This window comes from Lepidochelys kempii, chromosome 3, assembly GCF_965140285.1.
Source record: "Lepidochelys kempii isolate rLepKem1 chromosome 3, rLepKem1.hap1, whole genome shotgun sequence".
Classification (NCBI taxonomy): domain Eukaryota; kingdom Metazoa; phylum Chordata; order Testudines; family Cheloniidae; genus Lepidochelys; species Lepidochelys kempii.
Genome location: NC_136382.1, coordinates 175,544,996 through 175,571,053, shown reverse-complemented (window position 1 = coordinate 175,571,053; position 26,058 = coordinate 175,544,996). Strand labels below are relative to the sequence as shown.

General features: G+C 39.1%; 1 protein-coding gene across 1 annotated transcript in view; it reads left to right on the top strand.

Moving 5' to 3' along the window:
- SRBD1 (S1 RNA binding domain 1) overlaps positions 1-26,058 on the top strand; it is a 227,030-nt gene that overhangs the window by 36,109 nt on the left and 164,863 nt on the right. Inside the window, exons 10-13 of the mRNA XM_073339107.2 lie at positions 6,110-6,206; positions 9,349-9,484; positions 17,130-17,233; positions 24,974-25,081. Of these exons, the coding sequence (XP_073195208.1) occupies positions 6,110-6,206; positions 9,349-9,484; positions 17,130-17,233; positions 24,974-25,081 (445 nt within the window). The remainder of the gene's footprint in view (positions 1-6,109; positions 6,207-9,348; positions 9,485-17,129; positions 17,234-24,973; positions 25,082-26,058) is intronic.

Below are 26,058 nucleotides of genomic sequence, written 5' to 3'. Positions count from 1 at the left end.
ATTACAAAGAGTTAGAAAGGGCTCTCCCAAAACTAGGTGACTGAATAACAAAATGGCAAATGAAATTCAGTGTTGCCCATTGGAAAACATAATCCCAGCCATGCATGCAAAATGATGTTACCATTCAAGAAAGAGATCTTGAGTCCTCGTGGATAGTTCTCTGAAAACATCCACCCAATGTGCAGTGGCAGTCAAAAAAGCTAACAGAATATTAGGAACAATTAGGAAAGGTATAGATAATAAAACAGGAAATATCATAATGCAACTATATAAATCCATGGTACACCAACACCTTGAATACTGCATGCTGTTCTGGTCACTCCATCTCGAAAAAGATATATTAGAAATGGAAAAGGTACAGGGAACCTTAGACCTTAGACCTCCATCCCGTGCTTTGTTGCACATTGGGCTACCCACATTTGTGATCCTTGCCTGTAAATTGTCCTTCTCTCCAAATCTTCCCATTTCATGTTGAGGGGCTTGATGTTGTTCAGAGCTATTTGTTTCCATGTTATTCGCAGTCTTCCTCTCTTCTTGCATTTTCTGGCTTCCATTCAAGGGCAGTATTTGGTAAGCGTTCTTTTTCCATTCTCAGCACATTCTTTCTTTTTAAGCGCTTTAACTTCAATTTGATGTTTGCTTTCAGCGAATAGTGATCACTCCCTATATCTGCTCCTCTGAATACTCTTGTGTCTAACACTGATATAGTCAATCTCATTTTGTGTTTGGCCATCTGGTGAAATCCATGTTTTTTTGTGTATGTTTTTATGTTGGAAGAAAGAATTGCAGATGCTAAGATTGTTTTCGGCACAAAATTCAAGAAGTCTTGTGCCATTGTCTGTGGGCCGATGACTATTTCCCAACCTCGTCTTTCATTTCTGATCTGGACATTAAAATCTCCCATAAACAGGACAAGATCATGGTCTGGTATTTCTTTCATTACATTGTTCAATTCTGTATATAATCTCTTTGTCCTCTTCAGCTGCATCATTTGTTGGAGCATATGCCTGGACTATGGTGAGCTTGATGTGCAGAGAGTGGACTCTAGCTGCCAGTAGCTTATCTGATATTGGCTGCCAATTCACATGTGATTTCTTTGCAGAGCTATTCATGATGATTCCTACACCTCTCTTATGTTTGGTTCCACCTGAATATAACATTGTTTTTTCTCCAGATGTTATCATACCTTGATCTTTTTCTCTAACTTTATGAAGTCCTAGGATGTCAATTTTATATTGATCCATTTCTTTGATTACATGTGCTAATTTTCCTGCACTATTTAGAGTTCGTACAGTCCAGGTAGCTATGGATGTACTCTTTTTGGCCATCAGAATTTGGACCATCGAGTGGGTGACTTCCTGATGGACTTGATCACTCACTGTCATGTGCGCATCTGAACGCTTTCCATCCTCCTCAGGCCATGATTTTTGTTTTATGTGAGTAGTTTCTGTAGCTAGACCTTTTTCTTTTTTTTTTAATGGTGAGTGGAAGCCACCACATCAACCAACACTCCTCCTTTTTGATCTGGGCTTGGGACTGGCATTGATGGAGTTGGTACAGGGAAGGGCAACAAAAATGATTAAGGGTATGGAACAACTTAATGCGTGAGGAAAGATTAAAGAGATGGGGACTATTCAGCTTGGAAAAGAGGAAATTAAGGGGCGATATGATGGAGATCTAGCAAATCATGAATGGTGTGGAGAAAGAGAATAAGGAAGTGTTATATACTCCTTCACATAGAACACAAAGAACTAGGAGTTACCCAATGAAATTAATAGGCAGCATGTTTAAAACAAACAAAAGGAAGTATTTCTTCACACAATGCACAGTCAACCTGTGGAACTCATTACCAGGGGATGTTGTGACGGCCAAAACTATAACTGGGTTCAAAAAGAATTAGATAAGTTCATGGAGGATAGGTCCATCAATGACTCTTGTAGCCAAGATGGTCAGGGATGCAACCCCATTCTCTGGTGTCTGAAAGCCTCTGACTTCAGATGCTTGGACTGGATGACAGGGGATGGATCACTTGATTGCCCTGTTCTGTTCATTGCCTTTGAAGCATGTGGCATTGGCCACTGTTGGAAGACAGGATATTGGCTAGATGGACCATTGGTCTGATCCAGTATGTCCATTCTTATGTTCTTGTGGATGGGAAGGAGAAGAAATAAGGTAGGGAAGGAAATTAACGGATTTGGTGGTGAGGGACGAGAGGTTTCCCTTCCCAGGTGATGGTTGGGATTTAGCAGAAGCCAGTGGAGGTGGCAATGTCATCAGGGTTTCTCCCTCTGGTCCAGTCTGATCAGAATATGCCTTCGGATCGGGATGAAGAAGGTACGGAGTCCCAGAAGACAGTGGGGTGGCAACCATGATGGTGAAGCATGCTCCTTCCACTTTTTCAGTCAGCCAGCATCACAGTAGCCTCCTCCCTTGTTGTCTGTCTTTTATTATGTATCCCTGTCAAGGTTCCTCCCCCACTCTGAACTCTAGGGTACAGATGTGGGGACCTGCATAAAAAACCTCCTAAGCTTATCTTTACCAGCTTAGGTCAAAACTTCCCCAAGGTACAAAATATTCCACCCGTTGTCCTTGGACCGGCCGCTACCACCTCCAAACTAATACTGGTTACTGGGGAAGAGCTGTTTGGACGCGTCCTTCCCCCCAAAATACTTCCCAAAACCTTGCACCCCACTTCCTGGACAAGGTTTGGTAAAAAGCCTCACCAATTTGCCTAGGTGACTACAGACCCAGACCCTTGGATCTTAAGAACAATGAACAATCCTCCCAACACTTGCACCCCCCCTTTCCTGGGAAATGTTGGATAAAAAGCCTCACCAATTTGCATAGGTGACCACAGACCCAACCCTTGGATCTGAGAACAATGAAAAAGCATTCAGTTTCTTACAAGAAGACTTTTAATAAAAATAGAAGTAAATAGAAATGAAGAAATCCCCCCTGTAAAATCAGGATGGTAGATATATTACAGGGTAATTAGATTCAAAAACATAGAGAACCCCTCTAGGCAAAACCTTAAGTTACAAAAAAGATACACAGACAGAAATAGTTATTCTATTCAGCACAATTCTTTTCTCAGCCATTTAAAGAAATCATAATCTAACACATACCTAGCTAGATTACTTACTAAAAGTTCTAAGACTCCATTCCTGGTCTATCCCCGGCAGAAAACCAGCATAAAGACAGACACAGACCCTTTGTTTCTCTCCCTCCTCCCAGCTTTTGAAAGTATCTTGTCTCCTCATTGGTCATTTTGGTCAGGTGCCAGCGAGGTTACCTTTAGCTTCTTAACCCTTTACAGGTGAGAGGAGCTTTCCCCTGGCCAGGAGGGATTTCAAAGGGGTTTACCCTTCCCTTTATATTTATGACAATCCCAAAAAGCAGTGATGTGTGGAACAACCCCTACTCTCATTACTTGATCCACCAGTTAGGCCTAATTTCTGAAACACCAATTTTGATTGGTTGATTTCCAGTCTCTCTCTGTTCTTGTGTACCAGGCATGATCTTAGCACAGTCCTTGAATTATATCAGTAGGCCCTTTCTTTTGACTAATTTGGTCTTCCTTTTGCACTTTTTCCTGTTGACTTTGTGATTGTTATAGTTTATTTATTTTATGTATTTTTCTCAGTTTTCACAGCTGAGCTTACAATTATGGTAAATGTATAGGGCCAGTTATTCCAGCTTGCCCAATTTGAGAAACCTAGGTTTTTCAGAGTACGAAGCATTTTTATAGCTTTCTGTCTGTTCAGAGCCCTGTGCAGATGTTAAGAGATTGAATACCCATTTTACATGTGAAGAAACTTAGGGCTTGTCTGTACTACGGGCTGGATCGACAGGCAGCAGTTGATCCAGCGGGGGTCAATTTATCGTGTCTAGTATAGATGGGAGAGCATCTCCTGTCGACACACTGCAGTGAAGACACCGCAGTAAGTAGATCTAAGTAAGTTGTCTTCAGCTACGTTATTCATATGGCTGAAGTTGTGTAACTTAGATTGATTTCTCCCTCCTCCCACCCCGTAGTGTAGACCAGCCCTGAAACAGATTTGCATAAGGCTGCATGTTGTCTCTGGAGAGCCAGGTTTAGAAGGTGAGACCTTCTAGTTCCTCCAGGCCATGCCGCCTTACTGGCAGAGATCCTGAGCACTCATAACTTCTGCAGTCTTCAGGACTGCAAGTGCCCCATCACTTCTTAAAATGAGACCTCATGTCAAGTTGGGCATTCCAAAAATGAAGGATATACAATTGTTGGCCCTGGCCAAAATTTTGGTTTAGTAAACTTGACCAGTATCATATAGAAAATCTGGCAGAGCCAGGGATAGAACAGAGTTCCCCTGCTCATGTGGACCTCCCTTAACCAGAAGACAAATTGTGCCTCTGTCTTCCTGTGCCTTTCAGTTCTCATTCACTGAGCAAGAATTCTATAGGAAGAGGTAGCATTCGATCATATTATTAGAGGCTAGGTCATGGTGCATATGCATGAGTGCATAGAATTAAGGTTGCTTTGGCAGCCTTAGTTCTGGTATTTCCTAATCTGGAGTGCTTGACCTTCACGTTCGTTGAAGCTTTTTTCTGTGTAACTCTCTCTACTTTTTATTTTAAAAAGAAAAAAAGGCAAGAACAAATTCTGTAATGTGTAACTGTGGTGCCTCATCCCATGCACCAGCAGCAGAGCTTAAATTCTAAAATTTCAGCACTGCAGCACAGACTTCTAGTATTTGAAGTAAAGGATTAACTGTAATAAACTTGGTTGCAGGATTAGGCTGTTACCTTTGTGGACCAATCACTGGAGGGTGTAACACTCTGGAACAGTGCTTTACATATATGTAAATAGTCTGTTTTACGATCAGCAGATTTAGGCACGTAGATTTGGCAGATTCTTTTGAGAAGTAGTGCAGCTAAATGGTGTTAAACTTGAGTGTGCAGTATTGAAGATATGAGTTTTTGCTTGGCTTGATTGCTCTCGGTGGGACATGAAGCCTTGCAGAGTTGTGAGGGACAGTATTGGTTTAACAGGTGAGTCTAGAATTCATGAAGTGTATCAGAAGCAGGAAACCTGCAAAACAATTGGTGGGTCTGCTGGATTATCGGGGATTAAAAGGAGCAATTAAGGAAGATAAAGACATTGCTGAGATGTGAAATTATTTCTTTACGTCCCTCTTCACCTCTGAGCTTGTTCAGGGGATTTCTAACCTGGACGTGCTCCTTTCTGGTAATAAAGAGGAGGTACTTTGAGTCTGTGGTGTCAGAAAAAGAGGCTGAGGAGCAAACTGATAATTTACAAAGCAAATTAGTCACCAGGTCAGAAGGTACGTCTAAGAGTTCTGAAGAAGCTGAAATGGCTGAGCTACTAACAAAAATATTGCAATCTCTCATTAAAAACAGCCAGTGTTCCACACAATTGGGGTGTAGCAAACATTTTTGTACCTATATTTTAAAAAAAAAGGCTATAGGAATAATCCTTGGAATAACAGACCCTCTAAGACTTACATCTGTACTGAGCAAAATGGTTGAAATAATTAAAAACAGAACAAAAAAGCATCGGGAAGATCAGGCAGCCTTAATACAGGGATTGCAATGTGCTCCCCATGTAATACTGAAGTTTGTAGCATTTTGTGGAAAAGTACTCAGGATTGCAACAACGTAGTATGCTTTAAAAAAGTGACATGGTAGGTAGTGGAAGCGTGTGATCCTCTCTTTTGCTTACTTATCTTGCGTGAACTCTCTTAATCTGTATACAAATATCTAACTTTATTATTTCTAATGTATAATAAATGTGAAGCCCAAGCAAGTGCTTTTAGAATAAGGTATTGATGTTTGATATCCTTCTCTCAGTTAACATTGCCTTTTTTTACAGTAACATAGTTAATAATCTGATATTAATTTTAGATGTTTTGGAAGTGATGGCCAGATGATATTTGCTAATTCCATCAATTTGGTTTTTTTACTGCAACAGTCCAGATTGTTCTAGTATCTTGTATTTATTTCCTTTCCGCTTGTATGTATTTAGGGATATGTTTTATTACTGATGTGATTACTTAGTTATGTTCGGGTTTTTAGATTCTTTATAATAATTAACAGTATGTTTTCATTTAAGGACTTACAACCATTCAGGAAGTAGAGGCTGGAGTACAACACATCCTTGCTGACATGTTTGCTAAAGATAAGGATACACTGGATTTCATCAGGGTACTGTAAGTTTCAAAGTTTCATGGTCAGTCACTTATTTTGCAGGTTATATGGCCAAATTCTGTCTCTTTGTGTTTGGCCAGAGAATTTGCCCCACGCAAATGCTGGGAAAGAAGTATTGTTGGCTTATCCCTCTCTCTGCATACACACAGTCCTTAGTCCTGTGCCTGGCAAATTTATTCAGGACCAGAATAGAAGAAATCTGTTGTGATCAGGACAGGATATTTAATCTCCCAAAGCCTGGATTTAGAATGTCTCTCACCAGCTTCAGTCATGATAGCCCCGTGAATTGTTCTCCCTCTCAGTTTTAGGGGGATTGAAAATTGGAAAGAAAATTTTCCATCCCTTGCAGCTTCCTCACATTGCAGCTTTTCAAGTGCTTGCCAGTAAGTAGTATGCATACAGATTAGGCCCTCAGGGCCAACCTGAGACCTAGTGTAATCAGGTGCAACCCCTTTTACTTCAGTTGCGCTCACTTAGGCCAGGGCTTGATGCAGCCTATAAAGGTTAATGGCGAATTTTCTATGGTTTAATTCTTAAAGCATAGTATCAGTATAATTAAAACAGTGTGAAGATAATAGTCTCCTGCTTTAATATAAATGCCAAAGCAAAGCAGAGAGATTTATTTTCAAAGCAGGAGACGTTGATCTTTGACTACATTTGAGTAGAATGAATTTATTTTTGTTATACCAAATGCTGACTTAGATTTAATTGCTTTATCTGATGAATATCGATGCAGTAGAGTGACAGTTACTCTTGCAGTGTTGTTATTACTCTCTTGCATTCTGGTTGGAATAGAAAACAGATTTAGTGCAACTGTTATCAATATGGAGCAATTTATCCAGAAAAAGTAATTTTTTTTAGCAGTATACCTCATTGTGAATTGGGTAGGATCTGACTGGCTGATGATATAGATGGGGCCATATCAAATTCACTGCCATGAAAAACATGTCTTAGACCGTGAAATCTGGTCTCCCCGGTAAAATCTGATCTTTTGTGTACTTTTATCCTATACTCTACAGATTTCACCGGGGAGACCAGCATTTCTCAAACTGGGGGTCCTGACCCAAAAGGGGGCTGGGGGGGTCACAAAGTTATTGTAGGGGGTCACAATATTGCCATCCTTAATTCTGTGCTGCCTTCAGGGTTGGGTGGCTGGAGAGCAGCAGCTGCTGGCCAGGCACCCAGCTCTGAAAGCAGCGCCCTGTCAGCACCAGTTCAGAGGTAAAGGTGACAATACCATACCATGCCACCCTTACTTCTGTGCTGCTGCCTTCAGAGCTGGGTATCTGGAAAGTGGCAGCTGTGGACTGAGGGCCCAGCTCTGAAGGTAGCAAAGTGGCAATACCGTGACCCCCCCGCCAACCTCGCGACCATCCTCCCCTCACAGCCCCTTTTTGGGTCAGGACCCCTACAGTTACAACACCATGAAATTTCAGATTTAAATATCTGAAATAATGAAATTTACGATTTTTAAAATGCTATGGCTGTGAAATTGACCAAAATGGACAGTGAATTTGATAGGGCCCTAATTATAAACCACAAAAGACAGACAAATAGCAACCTGTCCTTTATAAATGAGAGAATGGAATGCAGCAGTGTGGCGGATCTTTAACATTTCATTTTGAAGGCTGCTTTGCGTGAGAGAGATGCTCTTGTGGGCTAGCCACCCCGTTCTTTTACTACTTTGTTCTCAAAATATGTAGTTCTGCAGATAACAGAAAATTCTTAATGGAACACTGATGTCCTACACACTCATATTTTGAGAAACACTGTTCTATTGTATCAGTCTAAACTACAAATTAAGAATTGTTGCCATGGAACATTTTCTTTTTTTAAAGGGTATCCTAAAATTTAGCTGTCTAGCACATATTCCATCTACTATTATAAAGCCATAAATCCCACTGGAGCAGGGTATGCAAAGAAGCAAGTGATTACTGAGTTTGGTTAAATGCTAAAGTGAAATTTAGAGAGACGAGGTGGGTGAGGTAATATCTTTTATTGGACCTCCTCTCTAATATACTGGGACCAACCTGGCTATAACAATACTGCATACAAAGTGAAATGTAGGCATTTGCGAAACAGTTTATATCCTTGCAGCGTTCTGCAACCTCTGAACTCTATCTGTATGAAATGACAGGAGAAATAAACATACCTGAAAGCTTTTTCCTTTTGTATTTGAACTTTATAATAACATTATGTGCAGTGAGGTTAGAATGAATAATTGATTTAGGACTGTTTTAAAACAAACAGTTGTTTAAGGGAGTGGTCTATGTTGAAAAGAGGAATTATAATTTAACACACAGTGTTAACAGGATCGTTTTTTGCATGGTAAATTGGAATGACATTTTAAAAAATATTATAAAAAACAGTTTCGTTTGGTTGCACCAAACGTGGACAGGTTATAACTTTCATAACTGGTTTTTAAATACCATTTTAAAACTGGAGTCTGGATAGAAATCGTTAAAGACTAAGGGTAACATTTTCAAAAGCACCTAATTGACTTTCAGTGAGACTTAGGCTCCCAAGTGCCTAAGGGCTTGCCTACTTGGGGAAATTATCCAGCATAGCCATTCCGGAATAGCTACTCCAGTGTTATTTAGCTACTGGATATAACACCTTGATGTAAACACTCTCTTCCGGCATATTTTAGATAGTATGTTCACATGAGGAGCTGTTCCAAAATAGCTATTCCTAAAGTGGGGAGCCTTCCTAAACCTTCAAAAATGGCTAGTCTCCAGGCTTAAAAAACCTTTGGGACCAGCCAGTTTCATAAGAATTAAAACTTGCTTCTCATCCACAATACTGTCATCTCTTGGCTAGTGAAAACCCACCAAACTGCAATGTAAAAGGAGCCTTTGGGCTCCCCACTTGGATCACTCTTGAGAAGGATAAGGCTCAGCTTTTCTGAGCTCTCCTTGAAATTGTTTTGCTGGCCGTATATTAACTATGTCTTATTATTTCATTCTCATTCCTAAGACATATTATGCAATTCTCCTTATGATGATTATGACATAAAATGCAATTGAAAACAATATTCTCAGCTATTTATTTCTTTAGGATTTTGTGTTTTAACACAAACTCCAGTTACACTATTAAAGGCTTCATGTCATATCGCCCAATTAACTTACTCTTCTTTGTATTTAGATGTCAGCAAAGGTACATATGTATCCAGTCAGCCTTGGCAAAAGTGTCATCAAAAAATGTAAATGAGAAAGATGTTAACAAATTTCAACTGTACCAGAATTTTTCTTGCAATATTAAGAACATTCAGCATCACCAGGTACGCATTATAAATATGCTATTGATTTTCTTTATAATGGTAACTGACAGCATTTATGCATCTCCTAGAAAAATATGCTACCATATGTATTTCCTTTAAAAATTGAGTTTACCCATTTTTTTTATTTCACTGTTCAGTCACCTCAGTTAATGAAAGACTCTCGTTTCTTGGAAAAGTAACTTGGAAGGTTAAACCACATGTTAAAAAATTAAGTGGGAATTGAATACTCAGGAGTGTTTGTCTAATTGAAGTGTCTAATTAAAGCAAATGTATTTAAAGAGTTGGCAGGAGAGTGCTCAATACCAGTGAGATCCATTTGCTGAAGGATAATATGGCACATGCTCTGTTTTTTCAAGAAGCAGGTACCAAGCATTTGGAGGAAAAGGGGGAAGGTTAAGTAGTTTATCCTGACAAGGATAAGAAAGAATATAGGTTACTTTACTAGTTTTTCACTAAGAGCTCTAGCTGGATTTAAAAAACTGTGAAATAGAATTAAACACACTTTTTTCTTGGTAGTTCATTGGTCATGTCTTCTTCTGTTGTTTGCTGCAACACTGAGTGGCTCATCCACATGGGCAAAGAGTGCTCTGAGCTGCTCAGCATTACACCTGTCAGTTGAAATTGGTGCAAAGCAGCAAGAAAAGGTTAGATAATTGTAGTTAAAGGTGACCTGCAAATATAGTACCTAAAAAAAAAAAAAAGTATTCAGCAATTTCACTTGTGCTGAATGCTTCAAATAACAAGGTTAAGGGAAACATTCAGCATATAACATACTGAAGACATAGGTGATATTTTTCTTGTTTGGCAGGTGATCAGTCTTCTGATCTGTGAGGTCTCTCTGATAGTCTTGAATGATAACTATAGAGCTGTAGGACTTCAAAAGGGAATATGGAAAGAAAGCAATTTCGGCACTGGAGCGGCGCTTTCTCCATTGATGTGCAATGTCTTACACGCCCATCAGTACATATGCTACTCCAAATTCTTAATCTCAGAAAGAGAGATGCGCACTTCAGGTATTGCTCTGAATATTCTAAGTGTAGAGAATTCTGCCCTGATGGGGTGACAGGCAACATGTGTACCTTCTGGCCACTGTTGTATTATTTAAACGAAGAACCTTCGTTAATCCACAGGAAGTGTCTAGATTTGTAGATGGCTGTTTCTGCTTCTGCTCTTGAATAACATTTCTTTATTTCAGTCACACTGTCTTCATGGGCTTGTCCTGTTGCCATTTTAAAAAGCCATGTGAGGTTTTGCCTGCTAAAGTTGATTTTGACTTTTGGTTTGAATTCTCCTGTGTGTTTTAAAGTGGATTTGTCATGCTGAATACTTGCCAGAGAGGTACTGAGGTTTGAAATTAGTTCACTTGTAATAATACAAAGATTACATTATTTCTAGCAATCTGGGTATTGGGGAAAGGATGAAATTATTACTAATAGTTTTAATATCCAAACCCTTGGTGTAAATGTGTAAGAGGTCCCTGCTATGCTCTTTTTATTAAGTGTCAATGTTTATAGCATTTTATCATATTTTTACAGTAATTGATCTGCAGAGGTTTACATTAATGAAGTCTGAAGAGCTCAATTAGCTCAAGCCTAGACTATCATTTTTATGGTATTTCTTGTAAATCATTCATATTCTATCATAAAATACTGTGGTGTGACCAGTTTGTAAATCCCTATCGGAGATTGTTTTTCATTTGAAAAAAGAAAACTTCAACCATTGCAAACTGATCAGTTTCTCCATTACTGAAGTGGAGGCAGAAATAGATTGCTGTTAAAATGCGTAATAAAGATATAAGATCACACAATGTGTCCTAACAGGGCTCACTGAGTTATTAAGAATAAATCAACATCTATCCACGTTTCATCACATTGAAATCATGCAAATTAGAGAGAGAAAAACCCTGTTACCTTTTTTCGACTAGCCCCACTTCAGGATTATTTCCCTAACACGTTTTCTAGTGCTTTGTCTTAATCTTATTTTAAATGCCACAAGTGTTCTATAGTCTCCATCACAGTTTCATAGAACACTAAAATGATCAATGCATGTTTGTGTGATGACTCCATCTCGGTCATGGCATGAGATTGAACCCGGAAAGGACCTCCAGAGCTGAAAGCATGAGCCTCTACAGTTTAAGTTAAAGAACCAGGTCCTGTAGCTGGGAAGGGTTAGAAACTGATGCCCTCTGGTGACTCCGCATAGAGGGGGACAAAGAACACACTAAAGTGTGTGTTTTGTTTGCACAGTATGTGATTTCAAAATGCATAGGTGCTAACTATTACTTTCTCAGTGTCTGGAGTCTTTTTCTGAGAGCAGTATTATGTTAGACTCATGAGTCAGGCCCACCAGAATCATGAGATTGGCTTGAAAACCCCATTAAAATCCTGAAAATCAAGTAATTAAATACATTTGAGTGCTTCTTATTTCCCTTCTGCTTTTTGAGCCACATTTGCAAGCTTTTCTCTACAAAAACAAAGGCTCCAAATTTACTTTAAAAAAGTGAAATTGAGATTTATATGAATGGTTTTTAAAATATTCTTCTATAATGTTGTAAATGTGAAAATCGTGCTAGGGCGTGAGAACCAGAACACTTAATTGCCTAATTTTTTTTTTTAAAAGTGACTGACTAGTTTATTTTCATTGTCCAAACTGAGTGAAGAGTGAAAAATTAATTTAACATCATAAATGGTGAAAAAGTAAATTTAAACTTTTAAAGAATTCTTGCAGCTTCAGTAATCTAAGGGTTTTTTAAAATGCACATTTTATGTTGTGTTCCTCTTGAAAAGTAGAAGGATCTCTTGGGAAATTGTCCAGGATTTTGTTTCTCTCTCCTTTTTGAAGATTAAACAACAAAAACCAACAACAACAACAAAGGAGTGTGCCTCTATTGCTTTTGCAAAACTAGGAGCCTTTTTCTATCTTGATCAGCCTATAAACTTTTCTTCAGTCCCCATCTCCAGTGAATCCATGACCAACTTCCTTTGATTCATCATTCGCTTATGTCCTCACTGGACCTTACTTTTGTTGCCTTCTCGCCAACTCTACTCTACTGAATCTTTGTCATACTTCCTGAAAAGTCTGTGTTGTTTGCATTGTGGCAGTGCCTAAGGGCCCAGCCGGGGTTAGGTCCCATTGTGCTAGGCACTGTACAAACATAATTAAGTGACAAGTCTGTGACCTATGGAGTTTACAACCTAGATCTTCTGTTTTTAAAAATACAAAATACCTACAAAATACCTTCTCTCTTGTCATACTCTCTTCCTAATTTCAAAACACCTTTCTCTTTCTAACCTTGTTTGCTAGGAAAAAAAAATCTTTGTTTTTTGTTTTTTCACCTAGTATTTTATTTCTCTTTCAACTTGGCCCTCAGTTTCTGAAAATCTTGGTCATTCCCCACCCTGAATTTATTTCCTACCTAATCCTTGCAACCCTGAAAGCTATGTGGTCGCACTTTCACTTGTGGTGCACTTCTTCCCTCCAAATCAGTGAGAGTCACTTCCTCTTTAAAGAATGTCTTTTCTCCTGTACCTATTATGACTTTCAGTAAAGAATGTTGTGATCTTCCATATTAAGGAGGCCATATATAATGTGCACTGAAGAGGGGATAGATAAACTCATTAGAAGAAATCCTCTTTTTCAGTCCATTGTTTTTTAAGAAGCTTGTCTGTAAATGATGTGGGGAACCTGGAAACTTTAGGAAGAATCTGTGAAATTAAAAAAAAAAAAAAAAAAAAATTCCCTACATAAAAATTACACTGAGAATGCTAAGCACTCAAGTTAGGCAATACTCATAGATAAAGTTCTGTGAACAACCTTAATTCTGCCCTGTGTTCACATAGGTTACAAGATCTTGAATTACATTCACATGCTATTTGTCACATAATAGAATAAGTTGTTTATTCTTTGACAAAAATTCATTTTGTATCTGTTTGCCATTCAGAATCATGTATCTAATAAAATCATGTATATAAAAGTACACAGTAAGTTGTTCTTGTTCTAGATTTGTAGTGTGAGTAACACTGTACAGTAAAAGCTGTGTTATCTGGTACTTTACCAGCCAGAAAGCTCTATAAACCGGCATTTCTGATCTTCATTGAAAGTCTGATTTAGAGTCCAGTTGGCATGGACCTGGCTCTGTGTGGCTTCCCGGAAGTGGCAACATGGTCCTGCTGCTCCTAGGTGGAGGAATGTCCATGAGGGGTTTGGAGTGCGGGAGGGGGTTCAGGGCTGGAGGTTGGGGCGTGGGAGGGAGTGCCAGATCTGGGTGGTGCTCACTTCGGGTAGCTCCCCGCAAGCAGCGACCTATCCCTGCTGCTCCTAGTTGGAGGCGCTGCTAGGCAGCTCTGCATGCTGCCCCTGCTCTGCCCTGACTGCTGGCTCCACAGCTCCCATTGGCCAGGAATCACAGCCAATGGGAGCTGTGGGGGTGGTGCCTGTGGGCAGAGGCAGTGCGCAGAGCTGCTTAGCCAAGCTTCTGCCTAGGAGCAGCAGAGACAGGTTGCTGCTTGTGGGGAGCTGCCCGAGGTGAGTGCCACCCAGATCTGGCACTCCATTCCCACGCCCCTGTCCCAAGCCTCCTCCTGCACCCAAACTCCGTCCCAGAGCAAGCGCTCCACGCCCCCCAATCCTCAGCCCTGCGCCCAAACTCTCTCCCTCTTAGTTAACTGGAATTTTTCACTTACTGGCACTCCTCCTCCCCTCCCCCCCCCCCCCTTGCCCCAACATGCTGGATAAAAAAGCTTTTACTGTACTAGTGAAAACTTTAATTGCATCAAAGGAAGGATATGAACTGAACTGGATGGAGAAAAAAGATAATTCCTGATTGCTGAATAAAACAAATAAATTAAAATATAGGTCTTGATAAATAACTAAACAATGTCATCTTCATTGTATGTATATCTTTACCTTTCTTGAGGGTGCCTCCTGTCTAGAAGATTTTGCTGTACATTAAAGATAGTAGTTACGTACCTTTTTTTCTCTAAGGGTATGTCTACACAACAACTAGATGCCAGCCGCGGGTGTCTAGTTGCCGAGTAGACATACCCTAAGAGGAAAGAGGTTAACATGTACTGCCCTTTTAGGATGCCAGCTGTTCAGGTAGGGGACTTATATATTACAGCACTTAGCATATTTTAGTCACTGCCACAATATAAATAATAGACTGAACCTCCACCACAACATCTTGACATTGTCTGACTTGCTGTAAACATACTAGTGCTTATGCATTAATCTCTTTGGTTCTTCTTTTCTATACCATGTGGCAGGAAGACATAATTGGGTGTGGGGGGGGAGGGGAAGACCGATATGTAAAATACCATGGTTTAGGCATAATAGCTTCAGTACCATTTTTAAAAGTGTGATTCAAAAGAGATATTTAAAGTTACTGAAAGATGTAAATGGAATATATTAATTCAAGACTGCTGCTGCTTATTTTAAGGCTCTCTGATAAATATGTGATCAGAAAGTTCTGTGAAATAATACACAAGATGTTATGTATTCAATAGCTAGAACTGAGTCTGGTGTATCCTTGTGTCACTGGATTAAATCCCTGCTCCTGTTTTGTTATTAGAAGTTTTTTTCCCCCATCACTAGTCTGATAGTGTAACTCCTATCCATTGGATCCATTCCAGTCTGTTAATACAGACATGATTTAGGGTGGAGAAAAATGTAGTTTATGTCTATTGTAGCTGTTTGTGGAATCTGCCGCCAAAATTGAATACATTCATTGCATTACGTGGGGAAATTGATTAACTGCTCACCATATTTAATTGAGGCCCTTTTCAATTTATATTTTTTTTCTGCAGACACTCATCATTTAGAACAGACTAAATTGAGTGTTAAATTATAAAGTTGGTAAAAACATTTGCTAGTGAGAGAGAACTCTTTTTTTGCTAAGTTCCAATTCAGAGCATTTTTACTGCCTAGTTATAAGCCCTTGTAAATAAAGTGTTTTAATTAAAACACTGACCCTTTTATTATAATGTTGTGAATGGTGGCACTATAATTCTATATCAGATACAGTATGTTGTTTATCCTGAACATCATTTTGATTTCACTTTGGCTTGACATTAACTTTGTCTTTTTATATATAAATAAAATTGGGATAAACATGAAAGTATTTGATTTGTTAAAAATGTGTCTTTCTAATTTCTGCATGAAAACGTTTGCTTTGGCAGTCAAGGTACCCGATGCTATAATACTTCACATGCAATTTTTATTATTAGCTTTTTTTGTTCAATTATATGTCAGGCCTGGTATGTCACAAGCACAGTAAAGCTGAGGAATATAAATTGGTACTATGTCCTGGAGTCATTTTAAACCATCGTATTTAACATATGTGACATGTCTGAGTTAGCTAGTGATTGAATTAAAGTTCATGATTGACACAGAATGCTCTGTTGTGACAGTATTTATGGCCTGTAATACACAGCAACATGTGCAGCAATACAGGAATATTAACTTTTGACAGCTTTTTTTAATGGAATCTACATTTTCTAATGTTTAAGGAGTATGTGGTGGTGGAGTTTAACTTAGTAGAAAAAAAGGAAATAAAACTGAAGCATAAAAACCAGTGTTCTCTTCTATGCAGTTGCTTGCAAATTGCATGCTTTACATTTATTAAATTCCTTATTCCGAGGTTGCGTTGTCTAAAAGATATCAGTATAGGGCTTGATGCAAACAGAAGGACTCCCATTGACTTAAATGGGATTTATCCTAGGTTCATAGGGACAAACTTCCAGTAATTACCTCTTGAATTGTGATCCCAGATTTGCATGTTAGTCACAGATGCCCATAAAAAACGCAGAATGTGTATTGAAATAGAATTGAAATAGATTTTTTCTTTCCAGACTTGCTAGTTCATTAGTGTAAGTGCTGCTTTTGTGCACAGATTCTTTCTCTTGTGAGCACAGATGATTGTGTCTTCAATATGTGCAGTGATTTAAAGGCTGGTATATTAATGTTAATTTGAAAATGAGGTCCAAAATGTATTAAGGTTTCCTAGGGGTGAGTAATGAAAAGTTCAACTTTTAGAAATCAAACTGATTACCTTTCTTGTCACACATTCTGCTACAAACGGACTGATTTTAATTTGGGTTGCTGTCAGTACAAATAGGGAAACCAGGAGCATAAATGTAGCTCTGTCTCTTCTGTAGTCTCCTGTTTTGATTTGAATCACTTTCCATTTTGTTTAGTGAAAGTTTGAACTGAGGTTGTACGAGGGCAACACCTCAGTGGATCAATCAGTGAATTAACAACTGGCTAATTTCCTGTTAGTTTTTTTTTTTAAATATATTGTGTGTGTGTGTGTGTGTAAAATATATGTATACATACATGTACATGTGTGTGTGTAATATATAATATATATATATATATAAAATAAAAGGGAAACTGGATTCTCAAAATGAAATTGGGATTTTTTACTCTGGTGAAACAATATACTGTATTCTGCTATGGCGTGATTTTATCTAAGTTAAATTTTGGATGTTATCTAGACAAACCAATATTTTGTGAACTGTTTTACTATATAAGCAACATGACTTACTCCAGAATGTCAAGCAAATGTGTATACAAATGTTGACTTGATAAGTTTATCTTTTGGGTATTTTGTGAGTCATCTGTCTTTGCCATTTATGTTTGCACTCAGATTCTGGCCATTAACCGAGGGGAAAATCTGAAGATCCTGACAGTGAAGGTCAACGTTCCTGACGGGGTGAAGAATGAATTCTGTAGGTGGTGTGTCAATGAAAGGTCTGTGTGTGTGTGTGTGTGTGTGTATATATATATATATATATTCTTACTGAAATCATATTTTTCTATAAGCAGCTTCATACTAAAATGCACCTCACATATCATGTTACATTAAGAAAATAGTTTTAAACAAATGTTTAACTTATTAGATGAGTTTAAATTTGTGAACAGCTAGATCTCATTCTGTATTTCCACCTACTGCAGACTTCTTATTATTCTGAGGAGGAGAAGGAGGATGTTTTTGGATATATCTTGAGAATTCTGGCAGCATTCTTTAAGCACCTCAAATTCTAAAATATTTGAAGGTTTACTTTGTAATGCATTTTGAAATTTTTACAATATGCCCTTTGTACAGGGACATGTGGTAGAAGAACACTTAGGATAAAATATTTGTGTATTTTGAAGCTCTGAAACATCTGGCACCAGCCACTATCAAAAGACACTATATAGGTTTAGATGGACTGTTGATCTGACCCATTATGGCTTTTCTTATATTATAGTCGTATGTATTGATTATACTGTCTAAAAGTCTATCTTCATTCATTAAAAATCTTGTGCCAAAAATATGAAAGAACATTCTTATTTCTAATGAAAAATACCCTCTTTAAAATAAAGGAAGTGTAACTACTCCAAAGTCACTATATAATTTGATACTTTGGAATGCATTCTGTATACTTTCAGGACTGTCATTTATTGATATTGTTTCTTAAATATTACTTTTAATTACCCCCAAACCTAAATATGATCTGTTTCCCCATAATTCTCATCACAGATGTCCTAACAACTGACTGTGTGCTGTTTATATAGGCTAGTGGTTAAAGCAGAGAATTGAGAGCCCGGACTCAGGTTCTATTTCCGTTTCTTATTGAGTCTCTGTATAACTTCAGACATGTTATTTTCTTAAGATAACTTGTCTGTTGTGAGGCTTGTTTAACGTTTGCCAAATGCTCTGAGAATCTGTGGTGAAAGATGTGCTATAAGTCCTAGTTACAGTAATGTTTTCTCCAGTGCTTCGCTATTTCTAGGTCTTGGTTCCTTCCCTTCCCAGCTTCCTTCCCTTCAGTGTCAACTGGAGCCCAGCTATCTGCTTTGCAAAATTCTCCTGACCTTATTTGTTTATCTTGCTTGCATACACAAAATATCTGGGCTGGGTTTTTCCAAGGATCCAAAGGGTGTTAGGTACCCAGTTCCCATTGTGAAGGATCCTTGGAAATCCTCATCTTGATGTGTAAAATTTAGTTAATGTGAAATAGTGCACAGACAGGAAGAAAGACCTTGCTAATGTCTGAATACATAAAAAGGGTAAAAAGAAAAGGAGTACTTGTGGCACCTTAGCAAGTGAGCTGTAGCTCACGAAAGCTCATGCTCAAATAAATTGGTTAGTCTCTAAGGTGCCACAAGTACTCCTTTTCTTTTTGCGAATACAGACTAACACGGCTGTTACTCTGAAACCTGTCATAAAAAGGGTAACATACTATGGTATGAAATTTAAATTATACACCACAGAAAGTGTGTCAGTGTTTAAAAGTGGTTTGCTCTCTTAGTATAGTGTTTCTTAATGGTAAGGTCCTTGGGCTTTTCCGAGCTGTTATGATTCTTGATCACAGTTTAAAAATCCATTTTAGTTCTTACATATGCTACAGACCAAAATTGTTTCCCAGTGTGGTATTGTCTACAGCAGAGATTCCCAAACTGTGGGGCATGCCCCAGGCCAGCCCCCACATAGAGTGGGGAGAGAGCGCCACCCAGATATGCTTCTGGCCCCTATCCCAGCTGCTGGCCCTGCGCCCTGGGTCCCGGCTACCAGCCTCAGCTCCGCCCCTGCTCTCACCTGTGGCTCCAGCCTCAGCCCCCTTAGCCCTGTCCGCATCCTCCCCTCCCAGAACTATGTTGCTGGTCCTGGGGGGCAGGGGGTAGACAGGTAAGAGAGGGTGTGAGGTAAAAAGTTTGGGGATCACTGGTCTACAGTGTGGAGAGAAAATATCTGTAACTGTCTTAAAAAGCTGCATCTACAATAGAATTCAGCAACAGCATGAGTGAGTCACTGTCAGTGGGACATTTTGTGCTGCTACAGGAATGACAGTTTAAAATGTAAATTTAGATATTTTTGTCAGTCTTCCAGTGCTAAGAGGAATAATGACCTCAGAAATTGAACATTCGACTCAAGTCAATATGTGGTCTTTCTTACGTTTTTCTAATTAAGGGCCAAATTATTTTCTCTCACACAAAAACATTCCATAGGAGACAATTCCAGTGGATTTTGATGCATGAAAATCTATGCTAGATTCTACACTTTCCCAGTGGATCTACGAGTGCACATCTGATCACCAGAAGAGTTTTCTAATGTTACTGAACATTAGGCCATCGTTGGCCAGCCATCTTCAGTCTTGAGCTGGTTTGAACAGGAGGATGAGAATAAATACACTCCCTGGTACCACAAATTCTAAACAGGTTGATCTTAGCTCCTCATTCGTCTCATGTACAAATGAAATACCATATAGCTTACTGCATTAGACCCAGGCGTAGGTCTTTTTGGACTGCTCTGAGGTAGGGATTCTAATGTATACAGTGCACCAGGTCTGCTTCTGTGATTTGCAGCACAGTCAGTATTCTCTGTGCTACCTTGCTTCATCCCATATAATTGATTTGTGTAAATTGGAGGCAGTCCTCTTTGATGATACTATTACAAAAGCTTTTTTCCCCATTATCATTTCTTTCATATACAGTCACACTTGTACATCGAAATTCATCAGCAGTTCAAATAAGGATACATCTCATTTCTTACCCAGTACTTTAAATCGGTGCTTTAAATACTGTATATCTTTGGGGACAGATTTTAGATGCTGCTTCAACTTCTTGTCACCTTGCTAACATATACAAAGGAGACTGTCATATAATATACAGTAGAACCTTAATTTTATGAACATCAGTCTTACGAGTGACCAGTTATATGAACCATTTTTCCTTACAGAAAACAAATGAAAAAAAAGCACATAACAAAAGTGAAAGTAAGAAAAACAAGTTGACATCTTATCTCATTCTGATGCCTTCAGGGCACTGGATATTGCTTTGCTGTGGTTTGAAGGACAAGAAGAGAACAAAGCAGTGCACCAAACTGCAATTAATGCAACATATCTACTGTAATGTTGAGATGTTGATTTTACAAACTCCTCAGTCCCCAATCATTTTAATAGGGGTTCTACTGTAGTGTTATTCTGAGGTAGGTCACTGCAAATCCCAAAGCTTTTTTTCTTATTCTTTTGCCTCCTAGGATTTGAAGAGAGATGTCAGTGCCCTATATCCATATTACTTACCTATTCACTTGCTTCTCATCACTGTAGTGTCTGAGTGCCTTCCAATTACTTATGGAGAGAACATCTGAACACTTGTGGCAAAACCAAACCTAGAACCCAAATATCCAGAGAGCGGAAAGTGCCCTCTCCACAAAACAATGCTATTTCCTACCTGATAAATTAGTAGTTAATACACTACCCTTTAATTTGTTCTCCTGAGGCAGTCTTCAAAGATAACATGCCATTGAGAGGAAAAGGGGAATTAGAGGGTGATAGGCCTCTTTGAAGACTCTATAACCACTAACGTGGTGTAAATCAGAAGGGCTGGAGACTGGAAACTGAAGATTATATTGAAACTCACTGGGATGAGCACCCACCGCTAGAACTGCCATTGTGGTTGGGCCAAATTCTAGAAAATGGCTGGTTTAGCCTGTCCAGAATTGCCCCCTGCAGTACTCCCGACTCTGTATCTAACCCCCTCTTATGCAGCAGGACCACACTGATCACTGAGGGGGAGGATGGATTTGCACTGAAGTTACTCTGTAAAAACAGAATCACTTGGCTTGAGGGGACAGTGGATTTTATTTTTTTCATAGAATCATAGAATATCAGGGTTGGAAGGGACCCCAGAAGGTCATCTAGTCCAACCCCCTGCTCGAAGCAGGACCAATTCCCAGTTAAATCATCCCAGCCAGGGCTTTGTCAAGCCTGACCTTAAAAACCTCTAAGGAAGGAGATTCTACCACCTCCCTAGGTAACGCATTCCAGTGTTTCACCACCCTCATAGCGAAACCCTCCTCTCAGGATGAAATTCTCAAATCCCACATAAGGCCAGAGTTATCATGCATTAAATAGCTGTTCTTGTGGGTGACTTCCACCTTCCATGTATAATTAGCTAAATTCTCAGGAAAACAGATTATACTGCTGTCTTTTTGACTTGGGGTCTAGAAAACCAGCTGTGTTCTTTTTGGATCAGTCATTGTCACTGGTAATGAAGATTCCTCAGTTGAACTTTAACAATTCTGTTGATGATGAGTGTGCCCAAATAGAACCCAGCTCACTCTCCCACAGCTGTTATTTGTTATGTAGGCCTAACAGGAGTGCAGATATTTTTACCTTATTCCCTAGGGTAAGCAGATGCGCTCAGAGAAGACCTGTTGAGTAAGAAGATGCTATTTTCATAACAACTTAAAGTATTTTAGACATTAATTCATTCTTCATTAAATATTCCAGAAAAAAACACTTCGCGGAGTAGAGATTAATTAGGTTCAAATTATCATTCAAGAGCTATCTAGAGGTCCTTTAGCTCCATTCCAGTGTTAAGCTTTGTTTCCCTCTCTGCCCCCACAAGTAACGGAATATGTGTGTGGGTTAAAAAACATGCTATTTATTCACAGGCTGTTTTTTGAATACGTCTTCTGGATGTTTTTAGTTTCATGATGAATTGTAGAATGTGGTTCTGTAATATTTATAGGACTTCTCACTGAATATCACAAAATCATGTTATTAGTCATTGGTAAGTAGCATGCAGTCAAAAATATCTGCTGTGATGAGCTATTTGTGGATAAGAAATCTACTAATCAGCCTTAACAAGAGAGAGAGGGAACCTGATGTCTGCTGTCCAAATGCGTTACTATCTCCATCAGTATAGTCAGTTTTACCACCTGTACAAACTTCTGGTAATAGAATTGGGTAGCAATGAGAGCAAAGGAAATCCTGCACCTGTTTTATGTGTATACCAAAAAATCCTCTCTGCAACAAAGTATAACAAAATTGTTGCCAAAAATTGTTAGTACAATGTTAAGGTCATGTGGCTAAGCACTCAAAAGTAATGAAATGGTAAAACAAGGTCCTTAGGTAATCTTTAACTCCCCATGTATGTATTTATCAAGGTATGGTGTTCAATTAGATGATCAGATACTACTTCTCAAATATAAATACATAAAAAGAGAATCTGTTTCAGGAGATAATTCCTTAAACAACTGAAGAGTTGTCTGGGCTATTTCAGAGAAGTTTGGGAGTCTTATTTCAGTGCAGTACAGACAAGATTAATACTCTATTTTTAAAAAAATAGCATAATTTTCAACTGCGCTCACACCTGGACAGATTTTCAAATGGCCACAACTCTCTCATGTTGTTAAGAACAACTTTCTGAAATGTACCCAAATGTTTCCAGATAGAGCCCTGCCAAGTCCCTCATACCCGCTCAGTGGACAACTTTAATTCTCTTGTATCTGGTAGGTAATTGCATGGGTCCTTGCTAATAATGTTGCTCAGAAAATAGCTTGGTGAGAAACAAAACCTTGGATCTGATCACACCTGAATTTTGGGGAAGCTTGAAATTCAGATCTGACTTCTGTGGCTTGGGTTGATGTCTTGTAGCAAATCATAGCAGGGCCTTGTCTATCCATACAGTTGCATTACAGTAGAAAAGGTACAAGATAAGCATGGCTTACAAAATTCTGGGAGATTATTTTTGAATGAGATTTTGCTAGTCTCTGGAATTTGGTGTGTAATTTAAGCATATCATTAACAGAACAAAAAGAAAATGCATGTACTGGGTATGTTTGCTTTTTTGCTGTTCCAAAACAGACAGACACTATTTTCACTTATAGAGATGTTAAGAAAATGTTTTATCTCAATTTTGTATTTGTTCTCCGTTCGCTGTCTGTAGTTCAGCACTTCAACTTTTATTTGACCTCCGTTGCCTTCCTTAACTAGCTGCCCTCTATTCACATCCATAACGCAGTAGTGGCATCCGCAGGAAATGCTTTGTCACATTTGAGGAAGTTGGGAATTGTAAATGAGGTGCATATAATGGAAATGTAAAACTGATTTATTCATACATTTGGGATGAAGTTTGACTGGTTCTTTTTTCTTTTCAGCCCAAGTGGGAGGGAAATTTTAATTTATTTTTGTAGTATTTTCTTTAAAATGAAGACAATCTGAAATACCAGTTCACTAAAAGTCCATAGTCCCCTCACCTTTTCTGACAGTAAAAGCATGTGCCAAGTTACAGTGCCTTCTTCCATTCACGACTGAAGATATAACTTTATAGCAGCATTGGTGCAGTAATACTGGCATTTACAGAACATTATGCTGAAGCAGTCCATATTAGAAAATGGTTTTGGTCTTTATTTTCTCTCTCTCTAACTATGGAAGCTGCTTCTTTCTTATCTTGAGGGGATCTTCCATACTGAGGCTAGGGCAAGAAATAATCAGCTTAGTTTGCAGCAAGGAATTTTAGGAACAACTTTCTAACTATCAGGATAGTTAGTCACTGGAACAGAGAGGTTTGTGAATCCCCGCTATTGAAGGTTTTCAAGAACAGATTAAAAAGAAAAGGAGTACTTGTGGTGCCTTAGAGACTAACAAATAACAGAACGCCACTAGGCATCCCCTTCAGCCCCCAACTAAAACCTCTCCAAAGCATCATCAAGGATCTACAACCTATCCTGAAGGACAACCCATCACTCTCACAGATCTTGGGAGACAGGCGAGTGCTTTCCTACAGACAGCCCCCGAACCTGAAGCAAATACTCACCAGCAATCACACACCACACAACAAAAACACTAACCCAGGAACCTATCCTTGCAACAAAGCCCGTTGCCAACTGTGTCCACATATCTATTCAGGGGACACCATCGTAGGGCATAATCACATCAGCCACACTATCCAAGGCTCGTTCACCTGCGCATTTACCAATGTGATATATGCCATCATGTGCCAGCAATGCCCCTCTACCATGTACATTGGTCAAACTGGACAGTCTCTACGTAAAAGAATAAATGGACTCAAATCAGACGTCAAGAATTATAACATTCAAAAACTAGTCGGAGAACACTTCAATCTCTCTGGTCACTCCATTACAGACCTAAAAGTGGCAATTCTTCAACAAAAAAACTTCAAAAACAGACTCCAACGAGAGACTGCTGAATTGGAATTAATTTGCAAACTGGACACCATTAACTTAGGCTTAAATAAAGACTGGGAGTGGATGTGTCATTACACAAAGTAAAACTATTTCCCCGTGTTTATTTTTCCCCCCCATACTGTTCCTCACGCGTTCTTGTCAACAGCTAGAAATGGCCCACCTTGATTATCACTACAAAAGTTTTTTTTTCTCTCCTGCTGGTAATAGCTCACCTTACCTGATTACTCTTGTTACAGTGTGTATGGTAACACCTATTGTTTCATGTTCTCTGTGTATATAAATTTGTTAGCCTCTAAGGTGTCACAAGTACTCCTTTTCTTTTTGCGGATACAGACTAACACGTCTGCTACTCTGAAAAGAACAGATTAGACAAACGCCTGTCAGGGATGGTCTAGGTATCCTTGTTCTGCCTCAATGCAGGGAGGCTGGACTAAATAACCTCTTGAAGCTCTACATTTATGATTCTGTGTGGTGGAAGTGTTTAATGCTGCCCTTTTTGTTTTTTTGTACAGGTGGAGACCAAAACGCTATGCAAAACCAGAGTTAATGAAGATATTGCATAATTCGGTGGAAGATTCATATAAACGTCTTATTTATCCTCTCCTCTGTAGAGAATTCAGGTAAACACTGCACTGTTTGTTTTCACAAAACCTGGTACCATGTAGGATTTAGTGTGTATCATTCAGCCAAGTAAAAATTAATAATGTTCAGTTTAGCCTGAACTAATCCAAAAGAGATGAATTATCAATCTCAATTCTCAAAATTCAGTTTGCAACCGCATTCAGGTTAATCTAGCTCAGGGGTGGCCAACCTGTGGCTCCAGAGCACATGCGGCTCTTCAGAAGTTAATAGACGGCTCCTTGTATAGGCACCGACTCCAGGGCTGGAGCTACAGGCACCAACTTTCCAATGTGCCGGGGGGTGCTCACTGCTCAACCCCTGGCTCTGCCACAGGCCCTACCCCCACTCCACCCCTCCTTGCCCGCTCCCCTGTGCCCTTGCTCCTCCCCTTCCCTTCCCCCCCGCAAGAGCCTCCTGTACACCATGATACAGCTGATTGGGGAGGGAGGGGACGGTGCTGATTGGCATGGCTGCTGGTGGGTTGGAGGCATTGGGAGCGGGGTAGGGGAGCTCATGCGGGGCTGCTGATGTATTACTGTGGCTCTTTGGCAATGTACATTTGTAAATTCTGGCTCCTTCTCAGGCTGGCCTAGGTAAACAAGTAGTCTAAGCAGAAAGAGAATTTTTGACTTACATTATATTGTTTATATTACTAAGACACACTTTATTGTGACATGCACTATCAGACGTTTTTAATAATCTGTAATCTTAATTTTTTTTTAAATTGACATTCTATAGACATTTTATTCCTATTAATTTTAATTGGAGAAAAAGTATTTAAAATGGTCAGTAACTCAACTTCGGGAGGGAAAAAAGAACCCTATTTCATATGTTGGCTATACTTTTCATCATATTTTTACCTAACAAGTACAGTTTAGAGTTTACATTACAATACTATAATCGGATCATTATCATCATCTTAACAATAAACCTTTGTCTCTGAAATTGTCCTAGACATCTGTTGTTTCCATTACAC